We start from the raw sequence: 27,051 nt of genomic DNA, 5'->3' as shown, positions 1-27,051 counted from the left end.
GTCACGGTAACAGAACGATGACACTTCTTAAAAAAGCGAAGGAGTCAAATAACGACACAAAGCACATTAATCTCCAATATCTCCCGACTGTGGACAGTCAAAATATATCTTCATTTAGATTAATGTGTAACCAGATTGACAATCCATTAATCTTGACTCTTACTGGATTTGACTCATTTTTGATATGGCGGATGCCTCTGAAAGAGCAGGATATGCTTAACCTTCCGAATAATATGGTGTCTCTCTCGATGTTTTATGTTTAGTTTTTTTTTTTTTTTTTTTTTTTTGTACTGTTTTGTTTTTCTTATCTTCTTTGTATTTTTGTCCTTTGTACAGTGTGTATGTTGATCGTCTTTGTTTAATGTTTTGACTGTTATATTAAATGTTTGGTTTTTTTTTTTGGATTTTGATGTCTCTGAACTGCTGTTCTGTTTTGGTGCTTCGATACGTTGTGCTGATATATTAAACAGTCTAGCTGCTGTGATTCCATGGGGTATATGTTGTCAGCTTAAAATTCTTAACTATAATGTTCCAGTAATATTGCATGAGTGGATACTAAAAAGTGTCGGTGAGGCAATGTTGCACGAGTATCGTTCAATCGGGTTTACATTTCAACATAAGTGCAGTGAATATTTTAAGGCGACATTTACTGTTAGCTGGGGTATTTTTGATGTGTTTAGGAAAATCATAAACACATGATTAAAATATGACTTTTTTATAGAGTAATCAAGAGAACCAAGGTTATAGCGGTAATCAAAAGAATTTAATCCAGGGACAAAGACCAGACATGGTAAACAGACATACACAACAAAGAACATAAAGTAACTAAAATCATACATCCAAAGTAACAAAAGTAAATGAGCAACTCGGACTCCACTAAAAACTGGGAGCATGGACCAGGTGCACATAAAAAGTCAAGTCCGGGGTAGACAAACGAGGAAAGGAAAACTATAAGATTTATGTATTTAGAAGGTATGCTTCTATTTATCATATCTTTATAATAAGATTTTGTTTTTTACTTGTGTCTGCAATGCAACCTTTGAAAACATAAAAATATTAAACGGTACTTTTTTTTAAATAAACATCAAGCGGACATCAACCTGATTAAGGCTGATTGAGAAAATCCACACAAACCTGATTTTGCAATGTCCACATTTTCATACATCATGTTGAGCTAGAAATAAAGAACTTCATATATCAGAATATCCATTGATACTGTGACCATTCGTAGATTTCCTTTTACAGAAACTCATGGGTCAACAAAAAAAATCATCACTTAAGTTCCTTTACATGCACAAATTTCACATATGTTTGTAAAATTGCACATGTGCAAATTTATACATGTGTGAAACCAAAACTGCTAAGCATTTTTATGAGTTTTAGTAAGATGTGTATTTTTACAAAAAATATAAATCAAACATTCTGTCAATATTCGGTCTTTTTTTTTTTTACACATCCTGACAACGGATGGAAATGACGACAAAGATCCATTTTCTAGTATAATTTTTGAGTGGTAATAACCATACTTTGTATGTTAATTTCAGAAGAGATTGACAGTTCATCTGTTTGGTGGTAGAAATATTCATTGAACAAAAGTGAATTTAGTCAGAATTTCTTCTTAAGAATAGGGTTGCAGGGTCAGAGGAAAATCAGACTAATTGAAAGGTAGATAGAGATGCCTACAAAAACGACTAGACGTGCATGTCAAGTTTGCATGCATGGTGATTGCACGGTGTGATAACGAGTGGAGTGTTGAAATTGAAGAGAATAACACATCGTTGCATGAATGAAATGATGCAATGGTGGGCAAAACCATACGGGATAGCCTTCGGCCGCAGTGTTTGAAAATAAACTTGTGTAACTTGCTTCAAAATTATTGTAATAATATGATCTACATGTTTTGTCTTCGAATGGCTTGTCTGTTGGCTATGTGTATTTTTTCTATGTTATGTTTAGGGTATATCTAAACTGATATATTTGTCATTTCTGGGGCCGGTCGAGGACGAATTTGACAAATAATGTAAGATGCATAGCATGGGTTGTGCAGTTCCATTGGAGTCGTATGGTCCACCAGCAATGGTATCGGCCCAATAATTTATAAATTATGTGTATACATATAAATAGCCATTTCCAATATGCTGTACACATGCTTCGGAAAGTAACCTCTCTTCAGCAGCATTAGTAGAAAAAACAAAAAGTTACACAAACTAGAAGTATTCAAAACCAAAAATATCTAAGTAGGAAATCCAAAGTAGAAAATCAAATCTAGCAAAGATAAAATGAGGAAACGTTCAAACGCATCTATGACAAACATGACGAATAAGGGAAATGGGCATGTCTTTCGTCTTTGTTACTTAGAAGTCCCTTTGGTAGGAAAGGAAGACTAGCATATTCAGTCATTATTGTGTCCATGTGTGTGTCCCAACTACGATTTCAACCATAGATCTGTTACACGGTAATTAAATATTCTGCACCCACCAAGGATCATACCAACACTCCATAAAAAAGGTTAGCTTTTTTGTGACCAAAAAAAAAAATTTGTCATACTATTTCTCAGTTTTGTATGCAAATAAGTTCATAAAATACAAACTAAAACAATGTGCATGCAAAGATGACTTTGGTTACCCAATATTCAAATTAGGTAACAAAAGAATAGTCTGTGATAGAAAAATTAATTTTGTCATGACAAAAGTAACTTGTGTACACTGAAAGATTACTTTGTATGACAAAATTTAAATATGTAGTATGTTATAAATTTTGTTAATCTGAACTCAATTTTGTTGAACAAAACTCACTTTTGTCTGTACAAAATTGAATTTTAAAGTACAAAACCACAAGAGTCCCATCCGGTGCCCCGTAGACGGGTAGTGAACTGAAAGTCCCTGACAAAGCTTAAAATCAATGCAGAGTAAAAAAACTGTTTTAAAGCATAATGCTACGGGATGTTTTTTTTTCCATCTGTCATCACAATTTATGCAAAGCAACTAAATAAAAAATAAATTGTGAAATATGTGTTAGAGAAGTAAAGAGAGGGTTTCTAAGTGACATATATGTGGTCAAATGAATGTGATATTAATAAAATGAATATTTGCATTTAGAATAAATAGTAAAACCATTCTCTATATTTTAAAATCTGAAATTACCAAGAATGGTCGTAAGAAATAAGCTGTGTATTTGGGGCGACGCTTCATATGGTACGACTAATACCAATTTTGAATGACTTCAAATTACTGGTTTCACTCCTCTATCTGGACCAAACATCGATGTTGATGACAGAATATTCCGTTTCCCTGGTTTTGTAAGAAAAATAGACACTAAGACAGGTGTGATTGTAAAGATGACTATACTACAAGGAACATGATTACACCGCAAGTACTTTGAGTACTTATATATGTAGGTTAAATACGATACTTCCAGTGAATTAAGAATGTGCTTTTTTATTATTTTAATGTCAATATACATATTGTATAGTCCGATTTCCTCTGACCCTGCATTCCTCCTCATTTTTATTTGGATATTTATATGTAGGGTTGGGGTATGACTTTCAGATAAGGTTTAAAATGTGTAACCCGTACCCTTACCAATTTTTCCCCTTAGGCCTTACCCAAATACACTCCTTGAAACGTTTACGTTTCCCATTTTAGCATTTGTGCATCGTTTATATCTTGCATTTACACATTGTTTTGCATTTGTTTAAAGGCACAATGAACGCACAATAGAAGCGTTAGTTTAAAAGCACAATACAAGCGTTCATTTAAATGCATGCTGGGAGTGTTCGTTTAAACGCACGATAGGAGCGTTCATTTAAAAGCATGATACGAGCGTCCATTAATTTTTGTACTTGCTTTATTTCCTCGATTCAACTGTTATTTTTATATTATTTGCTTTTATTATTTTATATATTTTTATATATATACGTGATTGGTTTGTTTTGCTTTTTTAGTCATCACAAGCCAAAATTCCAGTACCCAAAATTAAAGTCCGATATTTTTGTTACTTGTACTAATTTATTGCATATTTGACATTAAAACGTCATAATATTATCAAAATTTTCATTGATGATCAATTAAAATCACATCAGACTCTGCTTAGAAGATTTTGTTTTTTCATTATGGATAAGATCATATCCATTCTTTGCTGGTACGAGGATTGACGCTAGGTACAGTACAGAATTCAAACTCAATCACTTCTTTTCTTAAACAATATCAAATCTTTCAAAACTATCCAGAGTCGTAAGGTGAAGTTTTAAACTTAATAATTTTAGAAAAACGTAAAATTCGGACAGAAAAATGAGATGTAGTCAATAAATAGTTGGGTACGGTAACTTCTGGTTACCCATTTTAGACCTTTTGACTTCTGAAAACCGATTAAACAAGAAATATCAGAAAAATATACATCATTTTCTTGATTAGAAAAGCATTGAAACAGACTTTTCTACATCTCATGCAATTTTCAGTTCTTAACATACCGTAGGAATGAATATTTTAGCAAAGCAATATTTGGGTAGGGGATAAGTTGGTATGGGTACAGGTTACATATTTTTGACCATACCTGACTTTCAAGTTGAAATCATGCAATTGTCAAACCTACAATTACCTATACTGGCTATAGAACTCACTAACCAATTCTAACGTTTCCATTACTTTACATGTTAAAAAAGTAATTTTCAAAGTTTCACTGTGAATTCCGACATCTTAAAGTTGCATACCATTGCGAAGCTTGGAAAATAAGGCTTCCAAAATCATTATGCTAATAGTACGATGATTGTAGAAAATCTTTACAAAATTTACTTGAATACATGTAAATAATACTGAAAATCCACATTTTTGCCCTTTCTGCTACCTGACAGCATGGAGGCAAATTATTCGCACATGTAAACAATATTTATCTACATTTTAACCTTTTCTGCTATCTGACAGCATGTAGGCAAATCACTCGCTCATGTAAACAATATTCATACACTTTTGTACTAAATAACATATATGATTTTAAAGTACACATTCTCAGCTTTGTTTTGACTACTTTTAATCATAATACACACAAATAATGCACTGACAATGCATATGTCTAGGCTCATTGTGTTTTTGGTACTGCAAAGCCAAAGGGGGGGTGGCCATTTGACCCAGAAGTGGTTAGTGAGACCATACATTGTAGATGAATTCAGAAATCAGTTTTGATTATTTTCCACTTGATAATACATGTGATTTGGCACGAGATGAGAGTACAGGAAAATGATTCCAGAATTAGGAATTCATTCCCAAAATTTAAGATAAGAAGTCTACCAGATTACTGATGTTTTGCTCTTAGAATGAGCTACACTGTTCAATGAGGAATAAAATTTAGGTGAGCATATACTCCTACAACATAATAGGTTGGAATTTCGTTCCTCCATCCCCCAACTTCTTACTTCTGAGCGCCATATTGCATACGCCGTTCTTTGAAATCAGCAGAATTATTGTAAAATATTTACCATTTAAAACATTTAATACAGTTTCTTTACCATAACAATAAGGTGAATGACCTACCTGATGAGAAAATCCAGCAATCCTGGAAATCCTTTGTAAATGCAGTTTAAATGAACTTCAAATTTGGTTTTTATCTTTTTAAATGTGTAATTCCGGTTGATAAAATTATGGATTTTAAAATGTGGGAAACAAACATATTAAATTAACCTATGAATTGCCTTTCCAACTTTAAGTTCGTTTTGTCAAAAATATATTGTATTCCGTAAAATTACTGACCTAACTCAAAATGGCTGGTCACTTCGATAACTGTCTTCATTACAAATGTTTTCTAGGTATTTAACAAAAATTTAGGATTTTTATTGCTTTAAGTGTGGGAGCTACATATATAGGTTAAATTTCATTTCTAAAAAAAAAGACTTTAAATATTTTTAAAACATATGTTTAGCTACTGATGTATATGTACTTGTACAGTAATTCACATTTGCGGTGGCTGTCAGCATGTCAGATGCTAGAGGTTAGGATGGCACCAAGTCAGAAAATAGCTTGCCAGACAACCTCTACTGGAGTAGATGAGCAGATTGAACCTCTTCTTTCTACTCTCTGACCAGTTAACATACACATGTTTAGTCCAGTTAATCATATGACATTTTCTAAGTCCTTTTTAGTTGTTATCAGTTGGCGTTAATCATCATCCGTTACTGTCATAAACAACTTTTCTCTTCTCCTAAGACACTTCCTGACCAATTAGAACCAAACTTGGTATGACTGTTCCTTAGAGTGTTTTGCATAAAACTGATGTGAGGATTTTTTATCCTTGTAAAAACATGACTAGTTATTAAAAATAGAACAGGGCTCAGACATGTCACAGAAGTCTTTCAGGTACATGTACATGAAAATCTCTGAAACCTTTAGGTTTAGCAAAATTCTGACATGGGGTAAAAGTGTTCAGCATGATTATATCTCTCTCTGGTCAACTTTTCGGGTACATTTGTTAAGCCATGTTGGAGTTATTGCCCTTTTCTATGTTTTTTGTGCTAGTTTTGATTTAAACACTTTCAAAAATTTTCTCCACAAAAACTACTTAGGTATGATTTTTATCCAATGAAAACATGGCCACTTTTACAACAAAAATAGAATGTTGCTTATCAGGCTTATCAAGTCAGGTGTGCAATTCAGGGTCTTTAGAGCTTCTAGTTTCATTTGACATTAATGTGACCAAGCAAAATAAAAAAAAATATTTGGACTAAGATGTACTCACACTTGTGGATGCCATTGTCATTGCAGAAAATGATACATATTTTCCTGTTGTTTTCATACTGAACCCTTTGAAAAGTTCAACTTAAAGATTAATGATGTAAGATAACTGGTATAATATAAAATGCTTTCTTAATATGTGCAAAATGTACATGTACATTGTAAATGTTATTGTACATGTACTTATTAATTTAGTATTTTTAGCACTTGATTGAGATTACCAGTAGATTTCAATTAATTGTCCATGTGTAAGTTAGTAAAAGGAAACATTTGCTAAATGTACGTGTAGTATAAACAAATTTCAAAATAATGCTTTTATCAAAATTGTTATCTGCATGCTGGAAAGGGAATTAAGACAGTAACAGAAAATGGAGGAAATATCATTAATACATTTACCATGAATACCACAAAATTTATTTTTTTTTGTATGGCAGATGATTATGTATCTATCATTGTACTGAATTAAGAACTATTGTTTAAAGGAATAGTGACCTACATGTATTACTCATTGTTGGTAGTAATGATGTTAGGAATAAACTGTAGGAATACATTTACTAGGCAAACCTAATTAAACAATTGAAAAAAAACAGACCTTTTTTTTTCCAGTTGGGCTACCGACCCAAAAATTGGATATTTGAAACCTACATGTGACATTTACTTTTTAAATGAAGAATATGTACATGTTATTTTTTATTGTCCAGATTCATAACTTTAAATTCTTGAGTTCAATCTACATCATGGTACATGCAGTTGAATCATGTGGTATTCTGTTTCCGTCATAATACTTTCCTGGTTACCATAACTTCATTTACTACTATTTTAGCTGACAAAGTCACTTGCATGAAGTAGTCAACCTCTTCAGTCATGCAAAAAGTTCCTGTTTGACAAGTCTGGTTATTTCTGTAATAAATGATGAATACACCTATACAAATGTACAACATGTACAATGTACATGTATACATGTATATACACCATGGTCACATACATATACATGTATTGTACATATAGATGTATATAAATTTTGTCATGCTAGCTGGAAAAAATTGAGCTCATAATACATGTTAGTACATGTAGTAGAGATTATATTTAGCAAATACATGTACAACATTGTAATTCATGATGTTGAGGGTTACATGGACTGAATTGTAGCGAAGGTCCAAGAATTTTTTGGGACGACCAACTGGTCCATATATTGCAAAATGACCTGAAGTATCATGAACTATTTGCTCTATTATTATACTCATCTACTGAAGTTTACTCTGCAATGTTCACAGGGAAGAAAATTAAAAAAAATATACATAACTTGTTAAATACCTGTAGAGCCTTTCACAATAACTGCTGTGCAGAAATGTTATTTTTGAACAGAGGGAAGTGCATTATTACATTCATATGCTTCGAAAAATAATACAAGCTCTACAGTTATTGTGAATGATTGATTGTTTGGGGTTTAACACCCAAGCAGCAATATTTCAGCTATATTCAGGCGATACAGTTATTATGAAAGAGCCAATTATGACTTCACATTCTTCATTTAAAAACAAGACAGTCCTTATACTGTTACATGTACATGTATACATAAATCATAAATATAAAAGCAATTCTTTAAGTATATAGTATTGTAAATTGTGCATTTACATGTACATGTGTCAAAGTACACTACAAGTATTCAAGTACCAGTATTTAAAAATTCTTTTATTATATTGCAGGTCAGGTGCCATGGCTACGAACTACTATATAACTGTACAGAATTATGTAAATAACAATGCTAAGCGCTTGCATGAGTTACAACAGAAAGGTGTATTATGTGACATAAAACTATTATGTAAAGATGGACAAGTATTAGTTCATGAGCTAATATTGATGTCATGCCAGAGCAAGTACTTTTATGACAAGTTGAAGGTAACCCTTGGGTCAAGAAAAAATGGCATTCCATTGGATGACTTCTCTACAAAATCTGTGAACCAGATAATAGCTGGTTTGTATACTGGTCAATTTATAGTGTTCAATGAGCAGGTTGCTGAACTCTTAGACCTCTCTATATATTTAGGCTTGGATCTCTTTACCAGTTTTATCACAACTATTATTAATAATAACTCGAGTCTGAAGGTCATTTATGAGCAACAAAAAGGAATAAGAGAGAAGATCAAAACACATGAGTCAGTCAAGATAGAGTACAAAAAACTGTGTGTTTTAGATTCAAAAAATCGAATTACACCTAATAATGAGATACAAAATGCAGATGGAAAGCAACAGAGAAAGGGGAACACAGAGAAAAACCTAGATGACAAACAAAACCATGGTCAACACCCTGAGAGGGGTATCATTGGAAATTTACAAAATATTTTAATGAGAAATCTAGTTCAAAAAGAACAGATGATAGATATGCCAAATAATAAATACAATTTAGGGAAACAGGCACCAGTAACTATTCCTGTGAACAATAAGAAAGGGCCTTTAACATCTACACAGACAAATATGGTAAAAGCAAATACATGTATGAATCTTGAGTCGATTGTATCTACTGATAATAGTAGTCATTCTAACAAACCAAAACCAATCATCATAAAACCTGGATCACAGAATAAAGAGAAATGTAATAAACAACAAGAAGCATGTTTACTGTTAGAACCTGCTTCACAGAGCTCAAGTGGGGCTGTTACAAAGAACAGTCATATTAAAACATCCATACACAAAAAGACCAAGCAAAGTCCAAGGGAAATCACTTCAAAAAGAGTCACCAACTGGGTTATTAACATTGATCATGATTATGGTCACCAAGGATCTTCTTCTTCACCAGTTTCTATAGATTATGGAAGTGATGAACCAATCAGTATTGACCTAAGTGCTGATGGGGAAGTTACTGTTGAAAAAACACAGATGGAGGCTGAAGAAAAATCTAAACCGACATGTGAGACTACATGTACATATAGAAGCATTCTGGTATGTCACAGTGTCCATATCTTTATAGAAATAAATTCAAATTATGGATCAAGGTACAAGTTTCACATATTTAAATGAACATTTTTTTCATCAGCCTTGAAATAAGGGGACAGCTATTTGGTTTTGAGGGGAAGCCTTGAAGAATTTTAAAAATTAATATTTTGACTCTTTCCATTTTTTACATGAATATTCTTTTCTAGTGGGGTGACTATTTGATTCTGATCTTGACAATCTTGAAGATGGGATCCTTTCAAATCATCTGATCTGAATATTATGCTTTTACAAATACTGTATAAAAACAAATAGTTGAATATTTTGATCAAATGGTCATCCCCTAAAGCAAAGTGTCATACATGCAAATGTCTTTGCTGAAAATATTTGTGATTGTTTTATTTTGTTTAACATGTGTTAATACAGTTAACATACATTGCTGTCAACCTATCAGTAGAATTTAATTTCTCACTTTAATAAGAGACATGCATACTCCTATTTTTTAGCCATATTAGAAATCTATTTCTCTAATTTTGCTTCAATTTTCTTACTGCTTGACCGCTGTGAAAAAAATGTTCTCACCACTAGTGACTTTTTTGTTCTCAGAGTTCAATTGGCTTAGAAATCGATTGTCTTGGACTCCATCTTGAATCGCCTTGATTGCCATTGTAGTTATATTTCAGTTAAATGAGATGATTTTGGTGATTTCTGACCTTAAATAAGAATTATGAAGGGACTCAGGAAGATTTGAAGTGAAAAAACCTTTGAAATCATCTGGTTGCTTTTGTTTGAAATGTTTGCGTTTGTGTGACGTCAACATGTTTCCTACGAATTGGAATCAAAACGTTTCGCTCGCTTTTTATTTTTGGGTATTTTTGGACGTTTTTAGGGCATTAGAGAAACAGAATTTACACTCAAAGCTTGTTGATTATGAATTTCTCACATCTCGTGAAATAAATTTTATAGTTTGAATAGCTCGGCAAGCCTCACTATCAAAACTATCAAGTTTATTTCACTCGATGTGAGAAATTCCATAAACAACTTGTCATCATTGTAGATTATATAGATTCTATACCACAGGGATTAAAACATGATATTTGTGATCATGACATCTCAGTAAAAAAAGAATTATTACATTCAGTAAATACAATTGAAATATGGCAAGTATTCTAAGTTGGTGGCCATGGCCTTAAAATCACAAAGATGACTTTATAAATGAGAAAAAGAATCAACACAGCTTGAAAATGCAAGACTGATAGGTTTTTACATGAGTGAAGATTAAATATCGGGTTATCTTTCACAAGTTTGAGAAATTCAGGAATGGAGCATAGCAGAACTTGTAAAAGATAACCAGATCTTTGATCTTCAATGAGTATAGGTCTGTTTCCTCCATGAAAACATATACAAAATGTATATTGATCGCTTCTAGGGTGTGCCCCCAATTCTGGAAACATAGTATAAAATGATGTCAAATTTTGTTTTGAATACATGTATATTTGTGATGCGGCCACTTTTAAGATATTTTATTGGTTTAGAGAATGAATCAAGACGAGCGCATTGGACCTTGTCTTACACGGATCATTTCTACTCGCAGTGTTTCATTTTTAGAGGAATAGGAAGTCTTAGACACCGTGGGGTAAGATTTTGAAATCTATTTCTCCACACTGTCTCATTAGAGAATTGGAAATCTTACTCCTGGGTGTCTGAGATTTCTCTGTCTTGCACTTTTAGTGGTGTAAGTTTTTTTTAAATTAATCACACTTGGAAGTAGAGATTTTCACATTGACTTAAACAAGTCTCCAGTGAAAAGGGAGAAATTTTAAAATTTCATTAATTAATTTTAATTAATAATTAATAATAATTAATTAATTGAAAACTACACTCTCTTATGTTTATCTACATGTACCATTACAAATGTACTTCACCACTCAATACACCTTTTTAGAATCTAAGGCATTGTGGGTAGATATTTAAAGCATTCAATAGGATGTTATGATTGGTAATGCTTGACGATAATGTAACATCATTGTTCAAAAATACATTCTTTGTTAACCAAAAAGACAAGTTTGTACTTGATATCTTTTCTGAGGACAAAACAATGTAGTCATATTATGTCGTTGTGTTGTTGCTGTCGTGGTCATTGTTAACTTTTTTTATTTCCATGTGAAGGAAATGTCATAAAATTTTGATATGTTGTTGAAATATACTTGCTGGTAGAGAAAAAAATGGGTCACTGGCCCTAAGTAACCAGTCTTCATAAGGGGTCAAAGGGAGGAAAAGTAGGCCAACACCCTAACAAACAAAATTTATTTATGGTCGGATTTAAAAAAAATGTATATATTGTTAACCGTGTGGAAATCTCAATGCGTAGCTTTCAATCAGTATTGAAATACATTGTATCTCTTTGTGTTTTTGAATAAAAAGGCATCAAAGGGGCAAAAAAAAGTCATTAATAATAATAATTTTAAAGACTGTATTTTAAAATTTGTTCATGAGATTTTAATGGATTTTTACCTCTGTTTGGTCAATTGTTTCTCTTTACTAGGGTTTTAAAAAAATGCTAACTAGATTTCTTTATCATAAACTGTTTATGAGGGTATGGGGTACATACAAAGAGAAGCACCATGAAAGAAGGAGTTTTTACTAAAATTGAATTTGGAAATATTGTGCAATATTTTACATGTACCTTAACTAGCTTTGTGTCCATAATGAACTATATGTCCCTATGTTTAAGTGTGTCAAAAACACATATAATAAAATTATTGTTGTAACACTTGCCCAAAATGAACAGAGTTTATCTTGCTGTGTTCAACAAAACTTTTCATCTTTAATTTTATTTTTTAGCCAAAGGAAAGCAGTGTATCTATTACTCAGCAGGAAGGTTCTATAAGTTCAGAGAATCTTAAGGTATGAGTCAATAGTAGTTGTTAACTGTGAAACATTCAATTTTTTTACACATGCTTTTGTAAAATTTGGGTAGGACACAGGGGCTTGCTAACATTATCAATATGCAGCCCCACTAGTATACATGTATAAACTATACAAGGGTGATCCCAGATTTGGAAGTGCCTCGCTTCAACTCATTTTTTTTTCTAATAAAATCAAATATTTCACTATTTAGTGTTCACCAATCACTTGACAAAAGGTGAATCTAATGAATAAATAAGGTATCACCATCAAATACTGGTACTTTTAATTAAATCAACACAATGATTTGAACATTCAAACTCCATATTTCTACAATGGCTTGTTTACTGGGTAGGTTATATACTAGGGGAGCTGCATATTTGATAGTGAGAGCAAGTCTCTGTTGGTAGGATGTGTTGTTTCAGCAGGTGTTATATTTGGCAAATTTGAGGCAAAAAAGTATACACAATTTTTTCCAGAATTTTTTTTTTTTTTTGGCCTTTTAGACCACTAAAATATGTCAAAATTACTTGTAACACCCTACCAAAATTACAACCTACATGTATACAGTAGTACAAAAATGTACATGTACATGAACAAAAGGAAAGCCTATGTAAAGTAAACGCAGTCCTGAAAATAAAATTGGTCAAATCAACAACAAAAACATATTGCATGATATTGAAGTACATTTACATGTACATTGCCATTTACACCTTTTCTGTTGTTCATCCATGCATTACATGAAAATCATAGTGCAAAAAGGAGTAAAAACGAGTTAATACTACCAAATTGGTGGAAATGTATTAACACTGCCAAATTGATGGAAATGTGTTACACTGCCAAATTGGTGGAAATGTGTTAATACTGCCAAATTGGTGGAAATCACTTGATTTAATTACATTTTTGTTTGCAGGAGATATTGGCCTCAATGGTCGACAACTAATACTTAAGAAGTAGCCTATAAAAATCAGACAGGAATTGATTCATGCATGTCAAAAAAAAACACCAAATTAAATTAATTTTATTTCTTATTCAAATACAGAAGCAGACCGTGTAACCAGTCTTAGTTTTTCACTCAGATAAAAATTGTATAGAGTACACATGAAATAGGCACCATGCAAGAGTTATCAGTCTTGATATGGTTGATAATATGCTAATTCTGTATACAGAAAAGATTATAATTACATAAAAACTGATTGGTTTTTTGCATAATGAATCACCTCTACAGTTGATACAGTCTGAATTTTATATGGATCGTTATTTAAATATTCCAATAAATTATTATATAAAATATTGATAAAAGCCAATTGTATCAAGAAAATATAAAACAAATATGCTCAGACCAAAAAAACTCCTTCAAATCTCCAAATTTTGAAAGAAATTATTGGAAGTTGCATAAAATGATAATTTGTGATGTTATTTTGACACATAAACATTGTAACTTCTGGTAAATCTTTTTTGTTCAGGTTAAGTTTTTTTTTTAACTCAAATTATTGCAATAACTGAATAAGTCAGTTAAAATTTTCACTAATACATGTAATAACAGAGCCAGAAATTTGTAAAAACAAAACATGTATACACCCTTTGCTAGAAATTAAGACTTTGAAAAGTTTCAATTTAGATTTCTAAAATTCCTTCAACAATTTTATTTATTGCATGTAAATGTACTTTACAGTAACTTCTTAGTTAAAAAATATAACATATTATTGTAAGCAAAGATATTATCAGAGGTAAAACAGTATCTGTAAAAGTATTAATTTTTGTGGTGTACTAATCTTCCCTATTTACCTGAGAAATTGATTTTAAACACTATACAAGGTTTATCATTTTTTTAGTCCACGAATATGTTCACTTAACAAAATCCTCCAAAGTTAGGAGCTGCAAAAATTACTGTTAAAGTACTTAAATTCATGGATACCAATTTTCGTGGATCGGTGAAGAAACACAAGTTTGTGAATTCTTGAATTCATGGTTTCGAAGTTTTGAGGAAACCCATCAATGGAAATCTACTATTTGTTGGGAACCAAATTTCGTTGGTTTGACCTATCCACGAAAGCCACAAAAATTGGTACCCCACGAACAATTCCCGGTAGTATTCAATGTAATACGTTTACAGTACCTTATTGCAAAGAAGGCAGGTGAACTGTTCTACCTCTGTAAATCATCACAAAACTCATTATACACTCTACATATCCGGAATCAAAAGTCATGAAGATCCAGGGTGGGGGGTGGGGGGTTTGGTCCTGCCTAGTGTTTGCTCATATTTGACTAAATTTTGCAGGAAACTAACAAAAATTTTCCAATAAGGGGGTCTAACACCAGACCATACTTTGGGGAAATTTTAACCGAAAATTCGGAGTAATTAGAAATTTTAATCTTTAAGTATGATCATTAAAGTAGCAGTTTTTAAGGCTATGATAATTTTTATTTCAGAAGCCTAGTCTCAGTGCAGAGAAAAAGCAAGTTGTTCCATTCCTTTTTTTAAAAGTGGATAATATGGTTGCACCCAGAGTAAATACAATGATTGCTACTGGTAACCAAAATCAAACAAATGCTCCCTTTAATAAACATCAAACAAAGGCTCCCTGTAATAAAGATCAAACAAAGGCTCCCTGTAATAAGGATCAAACAAATGCTTTCTCTAGTGATGAACAAACCAGACAAATCACTGCTTCTACAATAATTCCAAAGCCTGGACAACTGGTTCAAAAATTTCTTTTGATACCAACAGTACCACCAGTTCTTCCAAAACTGCAGCCAGTAGTAAAAAATCAAAGTAAAGATTGTAATTCACAATTGGCCTTCAATGAGCCTCCTACTGTTAAGAAAAAGAAAACAAAGCAAGTCTCGTGTAATATATGTAAAAGAAAAATCCGTGATAAATATAATTTGGCGATTCATATTAGATCTAAACACACAGGTGAAAAACCATTTCAATGTGAAATTTGTGGTTGTCAATTTGCAGCAATGGAATATTTTAGAAAACATCTAGCTCAACATGAAGGATATGAAAAAGTAAAATGTGATGTATGTGGAAAAGGATTTTGTACAAACAGTGATCTAAGAAAACATAAGGTGGTTCATGGTCCAAAGGATTACTTATGCTACCTTTGTGGTAAGACTATAGCTACCAAATATAGCTATAGTACTCACATGAAAAAACATAATGGTGAATTACCATTCGAGTGTACTATTTGTGGCATGAGGTTTCTTAACATTCAGAACCAACAGAAACATATCAGAAGACATAACAAAGAAGAATATCATTTTAGCTGTGAAGTTTGCCAGAAACGATTTTTTGAACAGTCAGCCTTGGAAGCTCATATGGCTATTCATGCAAAGAAGGTTTTCAAATGTAGGCTGTGTGAACAGGAGATTTATTCAAAGTATGAGTATATAAAACATAGAAAGGAACACCAAAATTTACCATTTAACTGTACAGACTGTGGGAAACGATTTAATGACCAACAGCGATACATCGTTCATCGAGCCAAGCATACCGGGCAAAAATTACTGTATGTTTGTTCCATCTGTGGAAAATCCTTCCATAATAATACGACCAGGGTAAATCATATGGTTATACATGGAGAAAAGCGCCATAAATGTGTGAAATGTGGCAAGGCATTTGCTCGAAGGGACAACTTAATAAGACATTTGAAATCTACACACAAGGATGGTATACATGTAGAGATTCCAAAGTTGCCAATTGGAAGGAAAGGAAAGAAAAACAAGAAAAAAGAAGAGATGTTTGTTCAACAGGTAGTTGATGAACAACAGGTAGTCGATAAACAACAGGTAGTCGGTGAACAACAGGTAGTCGGTAAACAACAGGTAGTCAGTGAACAACAGGAAGTCGGTAAACAACAGGTAGTTGGTGAACAAGAAGTAGTTAGAGAAAACCAAGAGATGTATGTTAGACACATTGTTCATGAAGAACGAATTGAGGTTGAACAAGCATTGGATTATTTAGAATTATTGTAAAATGTACTATGACACATTTATGAAATTAAATTATGATTCTGATGTATTAATCATATTTTTTGTCTTAGTCTTTGTAAGAATCAGGCAAAGTGGGAAATATCTGAAACATGCATGTCATAAACACAATTAACTGACAGTTAACTTTCACTGAAAGTCGGAATGTAGTCTGACTACTTGATCTGTGCATCACTGAAGATATTTTGGAATTTTGTTGAGAAAATTTAGATTTTTTTGTCGTCTTTGTACATGTCGTTGTCGTCGAAAGACACTTTATTTTCTTGCGATAACTTGAATATTGGTTGGTTTATCTTTATCAAATTTTATTAAAATGTTTCAAATCACAAAGAGAAGTTTAGTTATGATTGGCAGAGTTATGGCCCCAACTGTTTTGAAATAGGCACTCAAGTGTGTGACAAGGACACCTATTCTGGTTCTTCATTGTTTTGTAATAGTATCATCCTTAAACATCATCATATTATACATGTATTTATGGACAGAACACTTTCTAATTGTGTGTTTGTTTTCACATTCTATGATGTCTATCTTCAATAAATAAGTCTTACGCTTACAGGTTTTAAAATACAAAACTTTCAAGTAAAAATAAGGAAACTAATTGCATGTATTGTTACTTCAAATTCACCAGCAACTGTTCAGTTAATTAGTCTCCATTAACCGCTCAAGAAACAATGAAAATTTTTTTTACCGTTACTTTTCTATGTAAATCTGAGTAACTGTAGCCATAAACAAGCATTGCATGGAATTTAACTACTGTAAATTGGAATATTATGGCGGTTTTCTGACAAAACATGCATGTTTAAATTTGGAAGGTTTTGTTTTGGGCCTTTCATCAAAGTGAAACAATCCATTTAATTCTAATGATACCAATGACCAAATCTTAAGTTTTCTCAGTAAAATAGATAAATTGTATTACAAAGTGACATATATCACAAAAGCAAGACTGATTTTATGGGGTTGTGACTCGAGCTAAGCAAGGAAAAGGGGCCAGAAATTTTTTTCCTGTTTTTTTTAGACCACATCAATAATAGGGAAATTGTACAAGTTGCCATACGCTGATGGAAGGTCGGGATTGATCTTGGAGGTTTCACCTGGAACCATATAGGAATAAGGGGTCAAAAAGTGACCACTTCGATTCTGGTCATCTAATATCTAATTGTAATCAAAATTCAAATCTGTATCAAGTTCGTATGGTGTGTCCATACTTGCTCCAACTGTTCCATGTTCGACTCCATCTGTTATATCAAGCTGCACACTGCGAAGCATTTTGCTATTAAGGGCATACTATATGCATGTTAGTTTTGACCCCTCAGATTCGATGTGAGTTCTGTCCCTTTGAACATTTTCTAAAGTTCATTGCTTAAACATCATCTCAGAGAAACTCCTACCAGCATACAGTCAAAATTGCAGAATTATTTTCATTTGCATCATCAATTTTCGAAACCACCTAAAACTGGCTTTTCGTCGGTATATAAGCGTTGTTACTCAGTTTCTTCATTTTACTCAAATCAAATCAAATAAGCTTTATTTTAATTCGGCAAGTTCATTACAACAATACAACATAAGCTCCTGAGAGCTTTTATAACCGACATAAGGTACATAAATAGCTATACAGTGCGTGCATACTTGTAATATACATTGACAAAACAATAAGACAAACAGTTATAAGACAGACATACAGCACACCGACATAAATAGCAATTTTTAAAAGGGCAAATTAAGCAATGGAACTAAAAGCAAAACATGCAGTCAGCAAACAAAATAAATAAAATCAACAAAAATATGGTTTCGGGGTCGCTGCTCCAGGCACGGATTAGCAGTCGCTACAAGCAACACAAGAACATTTTTTCCCTCCCGTCTTGAAATCGTGGCTTTGAACTGATTGAAGTTTGAGCACTGCCTAAAGTTTTCGGGCAGAGAATTCCAAAGGGCTGGAGCAGCGTACCTGAATGATTGTTTCCCATACCTTGTTGTTTTAACATGTGGTATATGTAATACGTAAGTTGCTGTATCTGAAAATGTACGAATGATCTTGTTTACATATTAAATCAGATATTACAGATGGAGCCTGATCATATAATATTTTTAAAAGTTTATAATGCCATTACTCTGATACGTCTTACATGTAAATTAGGCATCTTGGCTTTTGCTAAAAGATCATCATAAGAGGAGTTATAATCAAAATTGACATATTGTAAAGCTCTTTCTTGTATTTTTTCCTATTTTCTTTGTATTAGTCATTGAGTAAATATGACTAAGAAAGAGGGCAAAAATTAAAATTTGACAATATGAATGTGTGAAAATTAGTTAATCTACTTAATTTACATAGGTTTCTATCAATTCTTTTTAAAATATTAAGATGTTGTACAGCTTTCTTGCATATAGATTTAATATGGTTGTCAAAATTTAACATAAAATCAATATCTACACCTAAAAGTTTTACAGTTTCTTTACAGGATATATTAATATCACCTATATCAAACGTTGGTGCTCTATCTGCGGTCTTTCTTCCTACAGCTATCGCTTGGAACTTTTCGGGCTTTGCTTGCATGCAATTAAAATGGAACCAGTCTATTAAAATTTTACTCTCTGATACTAAAGTATTTACAAGTTCATTATACATGTAGTTATTGGAAGCATAAAATAATGTGTTGTCATCTGCCTAATAATACAAATTTCCTTTATAAATAAAGTAAAACAATATCATTGATAAATGCATTAAAACGTAAAGGTCCCAATATTGAGCCTTGGGGTACGCCTTTATCAATATCTACCAAATGGCTTACGATGCCACATATCTTTATTTGCTGCTTTCTATTAGAAAGGTATGACAACATTAAATTACAGGCTTCCCCAGACAGGCCATGCATAGGAGGACAGTTTACAAATCAATATATTCTGTCAAACGCTTTTGATAGATCTATAAGAATAGCAATCAAATATTTATTATAGTTTGTTCCAAAGAATGTTTCTAGTCTTCCAAAAGTTTAAGTAGAGTTGTTTGACAGCCATGTCCTTTCCTGAATGCACAGAGAAATTTATCAAAAATATTTCCGAAAAATTCTGAAAGTAGCTCTGCCAGCACTTTTCAAAATTTTTAGAAGGAATGGGGAGAATACTGACAGGCCTATGATTATTTTTCAGGAAAGGATCACCCTTCTTGTAGATCCGCGAACCTGTGCCTCCTTTAACTTATCTGGAACACGATTCAATTGAAAAAAATATCATAGTAGCACTTGGTTTTACAAATGATGAGATACAACATTTGATCAATTTCACAGAACTTTTATCAACCCCCGTTACCTTTTTTACCTCAAATTTATTTATAATTTTGGCTACTTTTTGTTCATTTGTGCATTTAAAATTGAAAAAAAGTATTTTTCAAATTTTTTGTTTTCAATTTTCTTCAAGCTAGGATGATTTTCTTTATCAAAAATGTAATCTTTTCCAATATCTTTTGCCACATTCACAAAAAAAAATATTAAAAACTTCTGCAACATCTTCGTTTTTTTTTTAGATTACATCATCTTTTTATTGTAAAAAAAAATTTGAATCTGAACTTTTGCATTTGTTTTGGAGAAGTCTGGCTTGATGGTTTGCCAAAAATCTTTTTGTATGCAGCCAGCAGTACATCTTTTTTAAAAAGTATTTGTTTTCTGCCTTTCTTTCTAATTTGTTAACATGATTTCTCCTAATTCTATATTGTTCCCATGTTTTGGGGTTTTTATTATTCAGAAATTGTGTATGATAAATTTTCTTTTTATATATTGCTTTCCACAATTCCTTGTTCATGCAAGGTACTTGATTTTGTTTCCTATACATGGTTTTCACTGGTAAATGTTTATCAAAATATTTTGACAGTTCATTTTCAAAGTTCTGATAACAATCATTTATACATTTATTTTGGTATATCTATATTTGCATTATCTTCGTTTAAAGCATCTACATCCAGCTTTATAAAACTTCTATAACTTATTTTTTTGTTTTTCCTGATTAGGAATAGAATTACTTATTACAATACTAATCATACTATGACAGTCACTAATTCCAGTAGAAAAAATAAGTAATCTCATACACAAAGACGGTGTACAGTTTTTTCATGTACCAAGACGGTTCTTTGACTAGATTTGTTAGATCAAAAAGTTCTCTTAAGTCCAAAAGTATCTTTCCTTTATTGGGACATAATAGATCATAGTTTATGTCACCAATTAAAAGATAGTTATCATTCTGTGTTAAACATTTGTCAAGAGTTTTGGTAATTTTTTTCATCTGATCATTCATAGTCGGAGGTCTATAAATAGCGATAATACACCCATTTAGTTTTGTTCAGGATTACCTCATATGTGATGTTTTCAAGCGTTACTGTCTTGGTTTGGTTTAAGCATTATGATTTTATGAGAAAGTCGGCGGGTGTTTCTAGAAAAGCAGAGAACGCTTACCCTACCGGTGCTTCTAGTCCATGCTTCCTGTTTTTACTGGTGTCTTGGTTGTTTATTTACTTTTGTTTCATCGTACGCGTTACTTCTTGGCTACTTCATGTATTTTGTTGTGCGTTTCGATTTTTCCTGTCTAGCCTTCATCCTTTATATATATCTTTTGATTTCCGCTCGTATTTTGGTTCGGAGAAGTTTTAATGTCGGAGGAACAAACGAGGTAAATTCTTGAACGAAACAATACTATAAACACCAATAGAGCAACATACGAACAAATCATGTAATACAAAACTAACCATGCTTAAATTAACCGGGATGAACTTGGTTGACTTGGAACGATGAACAGTTTCTGCTTACTGGAGGGAGAACAGTAATATTTATAATGCCACAGGTTGGTCACATGCAGTTCACTTATTTATAAATTTTATGAGTAGGATTAGGGAACATAAAATCTCTGGTCGGATACGTCCAGTGGTTTAAGCGCAAACGTTTTAATGTCGTCTCCCACTTTTACTTCAAATTTCATTACTGATTCAGAAACAATTAAGGATTTTTATTGAGCAATTTTTCAAAATTCAAAAGACCGTTCATATTTTTTAATTAAAGAATTTTATTGAAAAGTTTCCGCTTATACCTGAGTGATGCTTTGGTGAGATCGAGTCGATGGTCTCTTTGATGTTCATTTGTTTATTTCTTCGGGAGGGTACATGATATTAACCTTGACAAAATGTGTTTGCAGTCTCTATAAGAATCAGGCAGAAATAATCAAGCATGAAACTTTATGTGCAGAACTCCGTGGAGCAACCGTCCAACAACAGTAAGAAATTTCAAATAATGTCAAATTTTTTAAAACAGATTAAGATGCAATTTATCCAGCAAACAGAGTTGATGTTTTTGTGTGACTGTATAGTAGTGTGTACTAAGTGTATTACCCACTTGAAATAAAGCATTACTGTTGCTATTAAACCTGTCGTTCTTTCGGAACAACTCCACAGCCTCGTTTACAAATAATATTGATTCCAAATTTGGCACTATCTGGAAATATACACTTTAAGAGCAGATTCTATAAATGCATCAGACAGGAGTGAAGAATGAATATGAAAAAAATACCAAAATCATTTTTATTTTTAATTCAGAAATTGTTAAAGACTCCATATGAAACCAGTCTTTGTTATTCTGTTGTTGTGCTTCAGAAACAAAATTTTAAAGATTGTATATGAAATTAGCACTAAGCAAAGGTGTCCTTGAATTGGTTGATTAATCTAAGATGAAAATGATTGTACGGTTTTCTCTAGCGTACATATCTGTATATAAACAATAGTTACGTAAAATATGGCGTATGTAGACTGAAAAAGCGTTGTATGTTCGTTTTCTGCACCTTGTAACACAAGAAAGTAATACACTGAAGTTTTGATCTTAAAAAGACAATTAAGTTATTGAATTACAGAAACTTATAATTGAAGCAGTTTTAGGGCACTACAACCTCCGCAAAGGTTACTTTTCGTTTTCAGCTTGACATAAGTGGTATTTTAAACCTCACCAAACACGAAAATTTCTTTTGTTTTTGTTGTCAGTATTTTTTTGTTTGTTTTGTTCTTTTTTTTTTCTTTTTTTTGGTTTGTTTTGTTCTTATTGTTCTTTTTTTTTTTTTTTTTTTTGTTCTTTTTTTTTTTGTTCTTTTTTTTTTTTGTTCTTTTTTGTTTTTGTTTTTTTTGTTTTTGTTTTTTTGCTTATATATGTGAACAAGACAATCGATTTCTGAATTAAAATATCATTAAATCATTCATGCCTTTATTTGCTCTTAATATGGGGAAACAATGACGTAGAACAACAATTAATTTAAATAATATTTAGAAATGCATAGTGCATAACAGACAAAACTAGATAAAACAATCAAAGGGATGAAAATTAAAATGAACATATCCTACTATATATCATAATGTGGATAATTGTGGATAGTTTTGGCGATATGAACTACATTAGCGTTCAGGGGTTTATGACGTAAACCTTGAATGATGTGTACACGTGGTTTATTATTATGACATAAACCTTGAATGATGTGTACACGTGGTTTATTATTATGACATAAACCTTGAATGATGTGTACTCGTGGTTTTCTATTTCAACTGATTTTCCTAGGAATACTTTAAAAAGCTGGTCTTAATGGTATTCATAAAGTTCGGTTAAAACGTGAAGTGGAAAAATTTCAATTAGCAAGCCCCAAAAATAAATCTTGTAGAGGTAGCGTTGCGGGACAGTTAAAAGTCGCATGGACATAATAATATACGTCTGTGAACAGACGGCTAAAAAACACACATAAACCAGCAGTGCTATTCGGAGTGTCTGTCAGTAGTTTTGTCACAAAATTGTAGTTTCTTATGTCATATCTAGTTATTGTTATCTTCCAGAAAGGAGCTAATTCCACACAATCAATAACTTGCATGAATCTTTGAGGAGAAAAGTTTTGAAAGTGATAAAACTAAAAAAAAAAAAATTTTTTTAAATAAAAACGAAAAAAAAAGGAAAAAAACTCAAACTTAGCTTAACAAATTTACACAAAACCTTGACCAGAGATAGATCTAATCGCGTGAATAATTTTGCCATTTCAGAGTTTTGCTAAACCAAAAGTATTTTGGAGATATATGCGAAAACTGCCAAACCCCTATGCCTATTTTTAGTAACCGCGGCCATGCTTTTCGACGGATCAAAATTCCCCACATATAAGTTCTATGCAAAATATCATGTGAAACATTTATACTAAGTTTGGTTCTAATTGGTCAAGTAGTGTCAGAGGAGCAGATGTTTGGAAGTGATAACATTTAAATAATAATAATAATAATAATAATAATAATAACTCAAAAAGTGCAATTACTTCAATTTCGTGTAACAGATTTACACGAAAATTTGACCACAGATAGAACTCATCATTCTGAACACTTATGCCCCATGTCAGAATTTTGCTGAACCAAACGGTTATGGAGATGCATGAAGAAAACTTCTGTCAGACCCCTTTGTTCTATTTTAAGTAACGTCGGCCATGTTTAAATCTCCATATCAGTTTTATGCAGAATATCCCAAGGAACATTCATACAAAGTTTGTTTCCAATTGGTGTCAGAAGAGAATATTTCTTAGTGAATAACATAGAAAATAGAAACTACAAAAATGGTCAATAACTTCAACATGGCTTCACAGATGTACGTGCAAATTTGACCTACGATGGATTTCGAAGATAAATGCGAAAAACTTCTGTCTTACACCAATGTTCTACTTTTAGTTACGGCGGTCATGCTTTTGGACGGAAAAAAATCCAAACATCATTTCTATGCAAAATACCCAAAGAAACATTCATAACAAGTTTGGTTCTAATTGGTCAAGTAGTTTCATAGAAAGAAGAGTTTTGAAAAATTGTTAAAGACGGACACCAAGCGATAGCAATAGTACAAATCGCCTCCGGGCAAGGTGAGCTATCTTCAAGATCCTCCAAATACTTAATTTATGTACATTGCATGTGTATAACGCGAGAAGTTTACAAAATTATCAATACAGAAACGGAAAACGTAAAATAATCCTTTGCGAAATGAATTACTTCATAGAAGTCTTGCGGAGAAAAAAGTATGTCTGTTGCCTTGAACCTTCTCGGAAGAGGAACTTCGATGCTTTATGTAAAGTTGATCACCAGTCTGCAATGTCATCAATAACGTCGTACTCTGAGAACCCCAACTTGACTTTGCTGCGTAACCATGGTAAAATAGGTCATTGTTTTTCTGGAGTTGAAATGTGACAGCATTTTGATGATACCCCATCAATAAAAAAGAAACTTGGTAATCTCCGGTTTTTGGTGCTGTGAATATACCTGTTTTGGAGTCATAATGACGACCCCTATTAATCCTTACATCATCAAACTTGAGAACGTCGTCCCCTTGAAAAACTGTTTGGTCTGCTTGAACAAAGGCAAAGAACATTGGCCTCCCTGTGGAAATATAATATCAAGCGTTCTGAGAACTCCAAATATTCATTGAAAGTGAATGGAAATCTGATAGTAATGATATAATGTAAAGAAAGACACATATTTTACAGAAAAAAAACTTGTAGTAAACCTATGTTAATATCGAATGAGAAACTTAAGACTATACTTAATTTTCACAACATTAAAAATGACCAGCTGTGTGCAAAATCATAGTAAAGGACCAAACGGAAACAACGTTGTCATTAGTTTCTTTACATCCGGGCTATGATGTCCCTGTATAAATTGTACATCTGCGATTTATGAATGCATAAATTATCCTTATTAGAAGTCAGATTAGAATAAAGAAAACCAAAGAGTCTGATTAGAGGCGAAAGCAATTGAAATTAATCCGTACACATCTATTCACGTTCATTGACCATGAAGTGAACAGTTGCGCATCTGCACTCCTGATTTTATTTAGTTGAGCACTCATGCGTTTGAATTCTTATGTATCCTCGCTTGTCTTCACAAAACACATTGCTACCAAAAATATATTTATTGTCTACGATAGTTTTTATTTCTTACCTACTTATTTTGTTGATGTACATGCCACAAAGGGAATTTTTTGATATACAAAAAATTAATAGAATTAAACAGCGCACATATCGCGTTTTGACCATGTTTTGACTTTTTATACTCACGGTTCAATTCGAATATAGAATCCGAAAGACTGGAATTAATCCTGCTTTGCAGAGCCTCCTCAACAACTGAAAATTTGTTTTCGATTATTGTTGTAACAGATTCCTGTATAGCAAGAGACACAGACTTTCTTACTTCATTTTTTATCAATGTCTTTAATTGTTCCGTCAACGCCCATATGTCGAGCTGAGCAACGAGTGGTGCGTTGAGGGTAGAGATCAGGGGTATTTCTAACGTGCTTCCAGATTTATCTCCACATGTGTCACTAGATGAGCTGCAAGATAACAATGTGAAAAGAAGCCAAAGTAAAAACGAGATATCCATGGTCCAACGAGTGGATGAAGCATTAGATCAACCGCAGTATGGAAGGTTCCAGATCTGTTTATTTAAGTATTAGTCCTTATAAAAATCAGAAGGAGGTGATACAAGCATGTCAAAAACCCAAACGAAAACACTTTTATTTCTAATTCAGAATCACGTGTAGACCACTACAACCAGTCTTTAGTAAGCTTGTCATTTGGTTGTTGCACTTTCGAGAGAGATATTACAAAGATTGTGATTGGCACTTGGTCTGAGTTATCGTTCTCGGTCAGGTTTGATTTGGTTTGTTTTGGTGGGTGATGGATATATGATACAGATTTAAATACAGAATGGACTATTGTTAAGTTAAAATAGAGCATATCTAGACAGACAAAGTATTGTTTGTTGTGTTTTTTCCACACCATGAATCACCTCTGTCGTTAGTTGGTGGTGTCTGAAATTTACATGGACTGGTACATATACGGCTTTTGACAAATGATAAGTGCGTATTTCCTTTACAGGATAATTAGAACTGTAACCACTTACCATTGATAGAAAACCGGCTAAAGATTGAATGACTAGTTATTTACTAATGTTATATATATATATACATTGTATATATACAATGTCTCAGAATGTGACGACTCTATTCGCTACACTGCTTCACCGGATCAAATTGATACAGGGAAGATAGCGTAAACTTATAGAAGGGTCTGAAAAATTCCCAACGATGTCAAATGTGCGAAGCAATTTTTTTTTTTTTTTTTTTTTTTTGTGCCCTCCACGGGACTCGTGATTGTTTACAGAGTCCAGCGCCCTAGACCACTTGGCCAGCTATGCTATATAAAATATAGCTTTCGCTGGCCGGGTCATTCCTCCTCATAGTATTAATCTAGGGCTGTAACGTAGTACACGATGTATGGTAGTACGGGACAGCTCATCTAGGTGTTGTTATGTAGGATAGGGGATCAAATTAACGATACATGCCACAACCAATCAATATTATACAAATGTCAGAATGTGACGACTCTATTCGCTATACTACTCCATCGGATAATCTATGAGATCGACATAAAATTTGGCAGTTCCAACATCGTTGGGAATTTTTCAGACCCTTCT

The 27,051-nt window shown here is 32.6% G+C and overlaps 2 protein-coding genes across 7 annotated transcripts; one reads left to right on the top strand and one right to left on the bottom strand.

Annotated features, from left to right (window-relative positions):
- Positions 1–3,226: 3,226 nt before the first annotated feature.
- On the top strand, positions 3,227–16,588 carry LOC148603247 (uncharacterized). Of its 5 annotated transcripts, none has more exons than XM_088552803.1 (5): positions 3,227–3,368; positions 8,426–8,694; positions 9,517–9,659; positions 12,495–12,557; positions 14,991–16,588. In XM_088552803.1, the coding sequence occupies exons 1-5, from the start codon at positions 3,358–3,360 to the stop codon at positions 16,536–16,538; spliced, it is 2,034 nt and encodes a 677-aa protein (XP_088408929.1). In that variant the 5' UTR covers positions 3,227–3,357; the 3' UTR covers positions 16,539–16,588. The 5 variants fall into 5 exon arrangements, with proteins under 5 accessions (XP_088408929.1, XP_088408927.1, XP_088408925.1 ...); XM_088552801.1 differs by adding an exon at positions 5,072–5,343 and having other exon boundaries at positions 3,227–3,393; positions 8,426–9,659; XM_088552799.1 differs by having other exon boundaries at positions 8,426–9,659.
- A 6,172-nt stretch (positions 16,589–22,760) lies between these two features.
- Positions 22,761–26,557, bottom strand: LOC148603246 (complement C1q-like protein 3). Of its 2 annotated transcripts, XR_015916644.1 has the most exons (3): positions 25,635–26,557; positions 23,078–24,957; positions 22,761–23,035 (listed from the first exon to the last, which is right to left on the bottom strand). XR_015916644.1 is itself a non-coding variant. In XM_088553002.1 (2 exons), the coding sequence occupies exons 1-2, from the start codon at positions 25,954–25,956 to the stop codon at positions 24,575–24,577; spliced, it is 705 nt and encodes a 234-aa protein (XP_088409128.1). In that variant the 5' UTR covers positions 25,957–26,557; the 3' UTR covers positions 22,761–24,574. The 2 variants fall into 2 exon arrangements, 1 of the variants encoding a protein (XP_088409128.1); XM_088553002.1 differs by having other exon boundaries at positions 22,761–24,957.
- Positions 26,558–27,051: the final 494 nt, after the last annotated feature.

The sequence above is a fragment of the Perna viridis genome, chromosome 11 (genome assembly GCF_037379345.1).
Source record: "Perna viridis isolate PV_CMFRI_1.1 ecotype Kerala chromosome 11, ASM3737934v1, whole genome shotgun sequence".
Lineage (NCBI taxonomy): Eukaryota > Metazoa > Mollusca > Bivalvia > Mytilida > Mytilidae > Perna > Perna viridis.
Note: the sequence above shows the minus strand (reverse complement) of the source record. Positions and strands in the feature narration are given on the sequence as shown.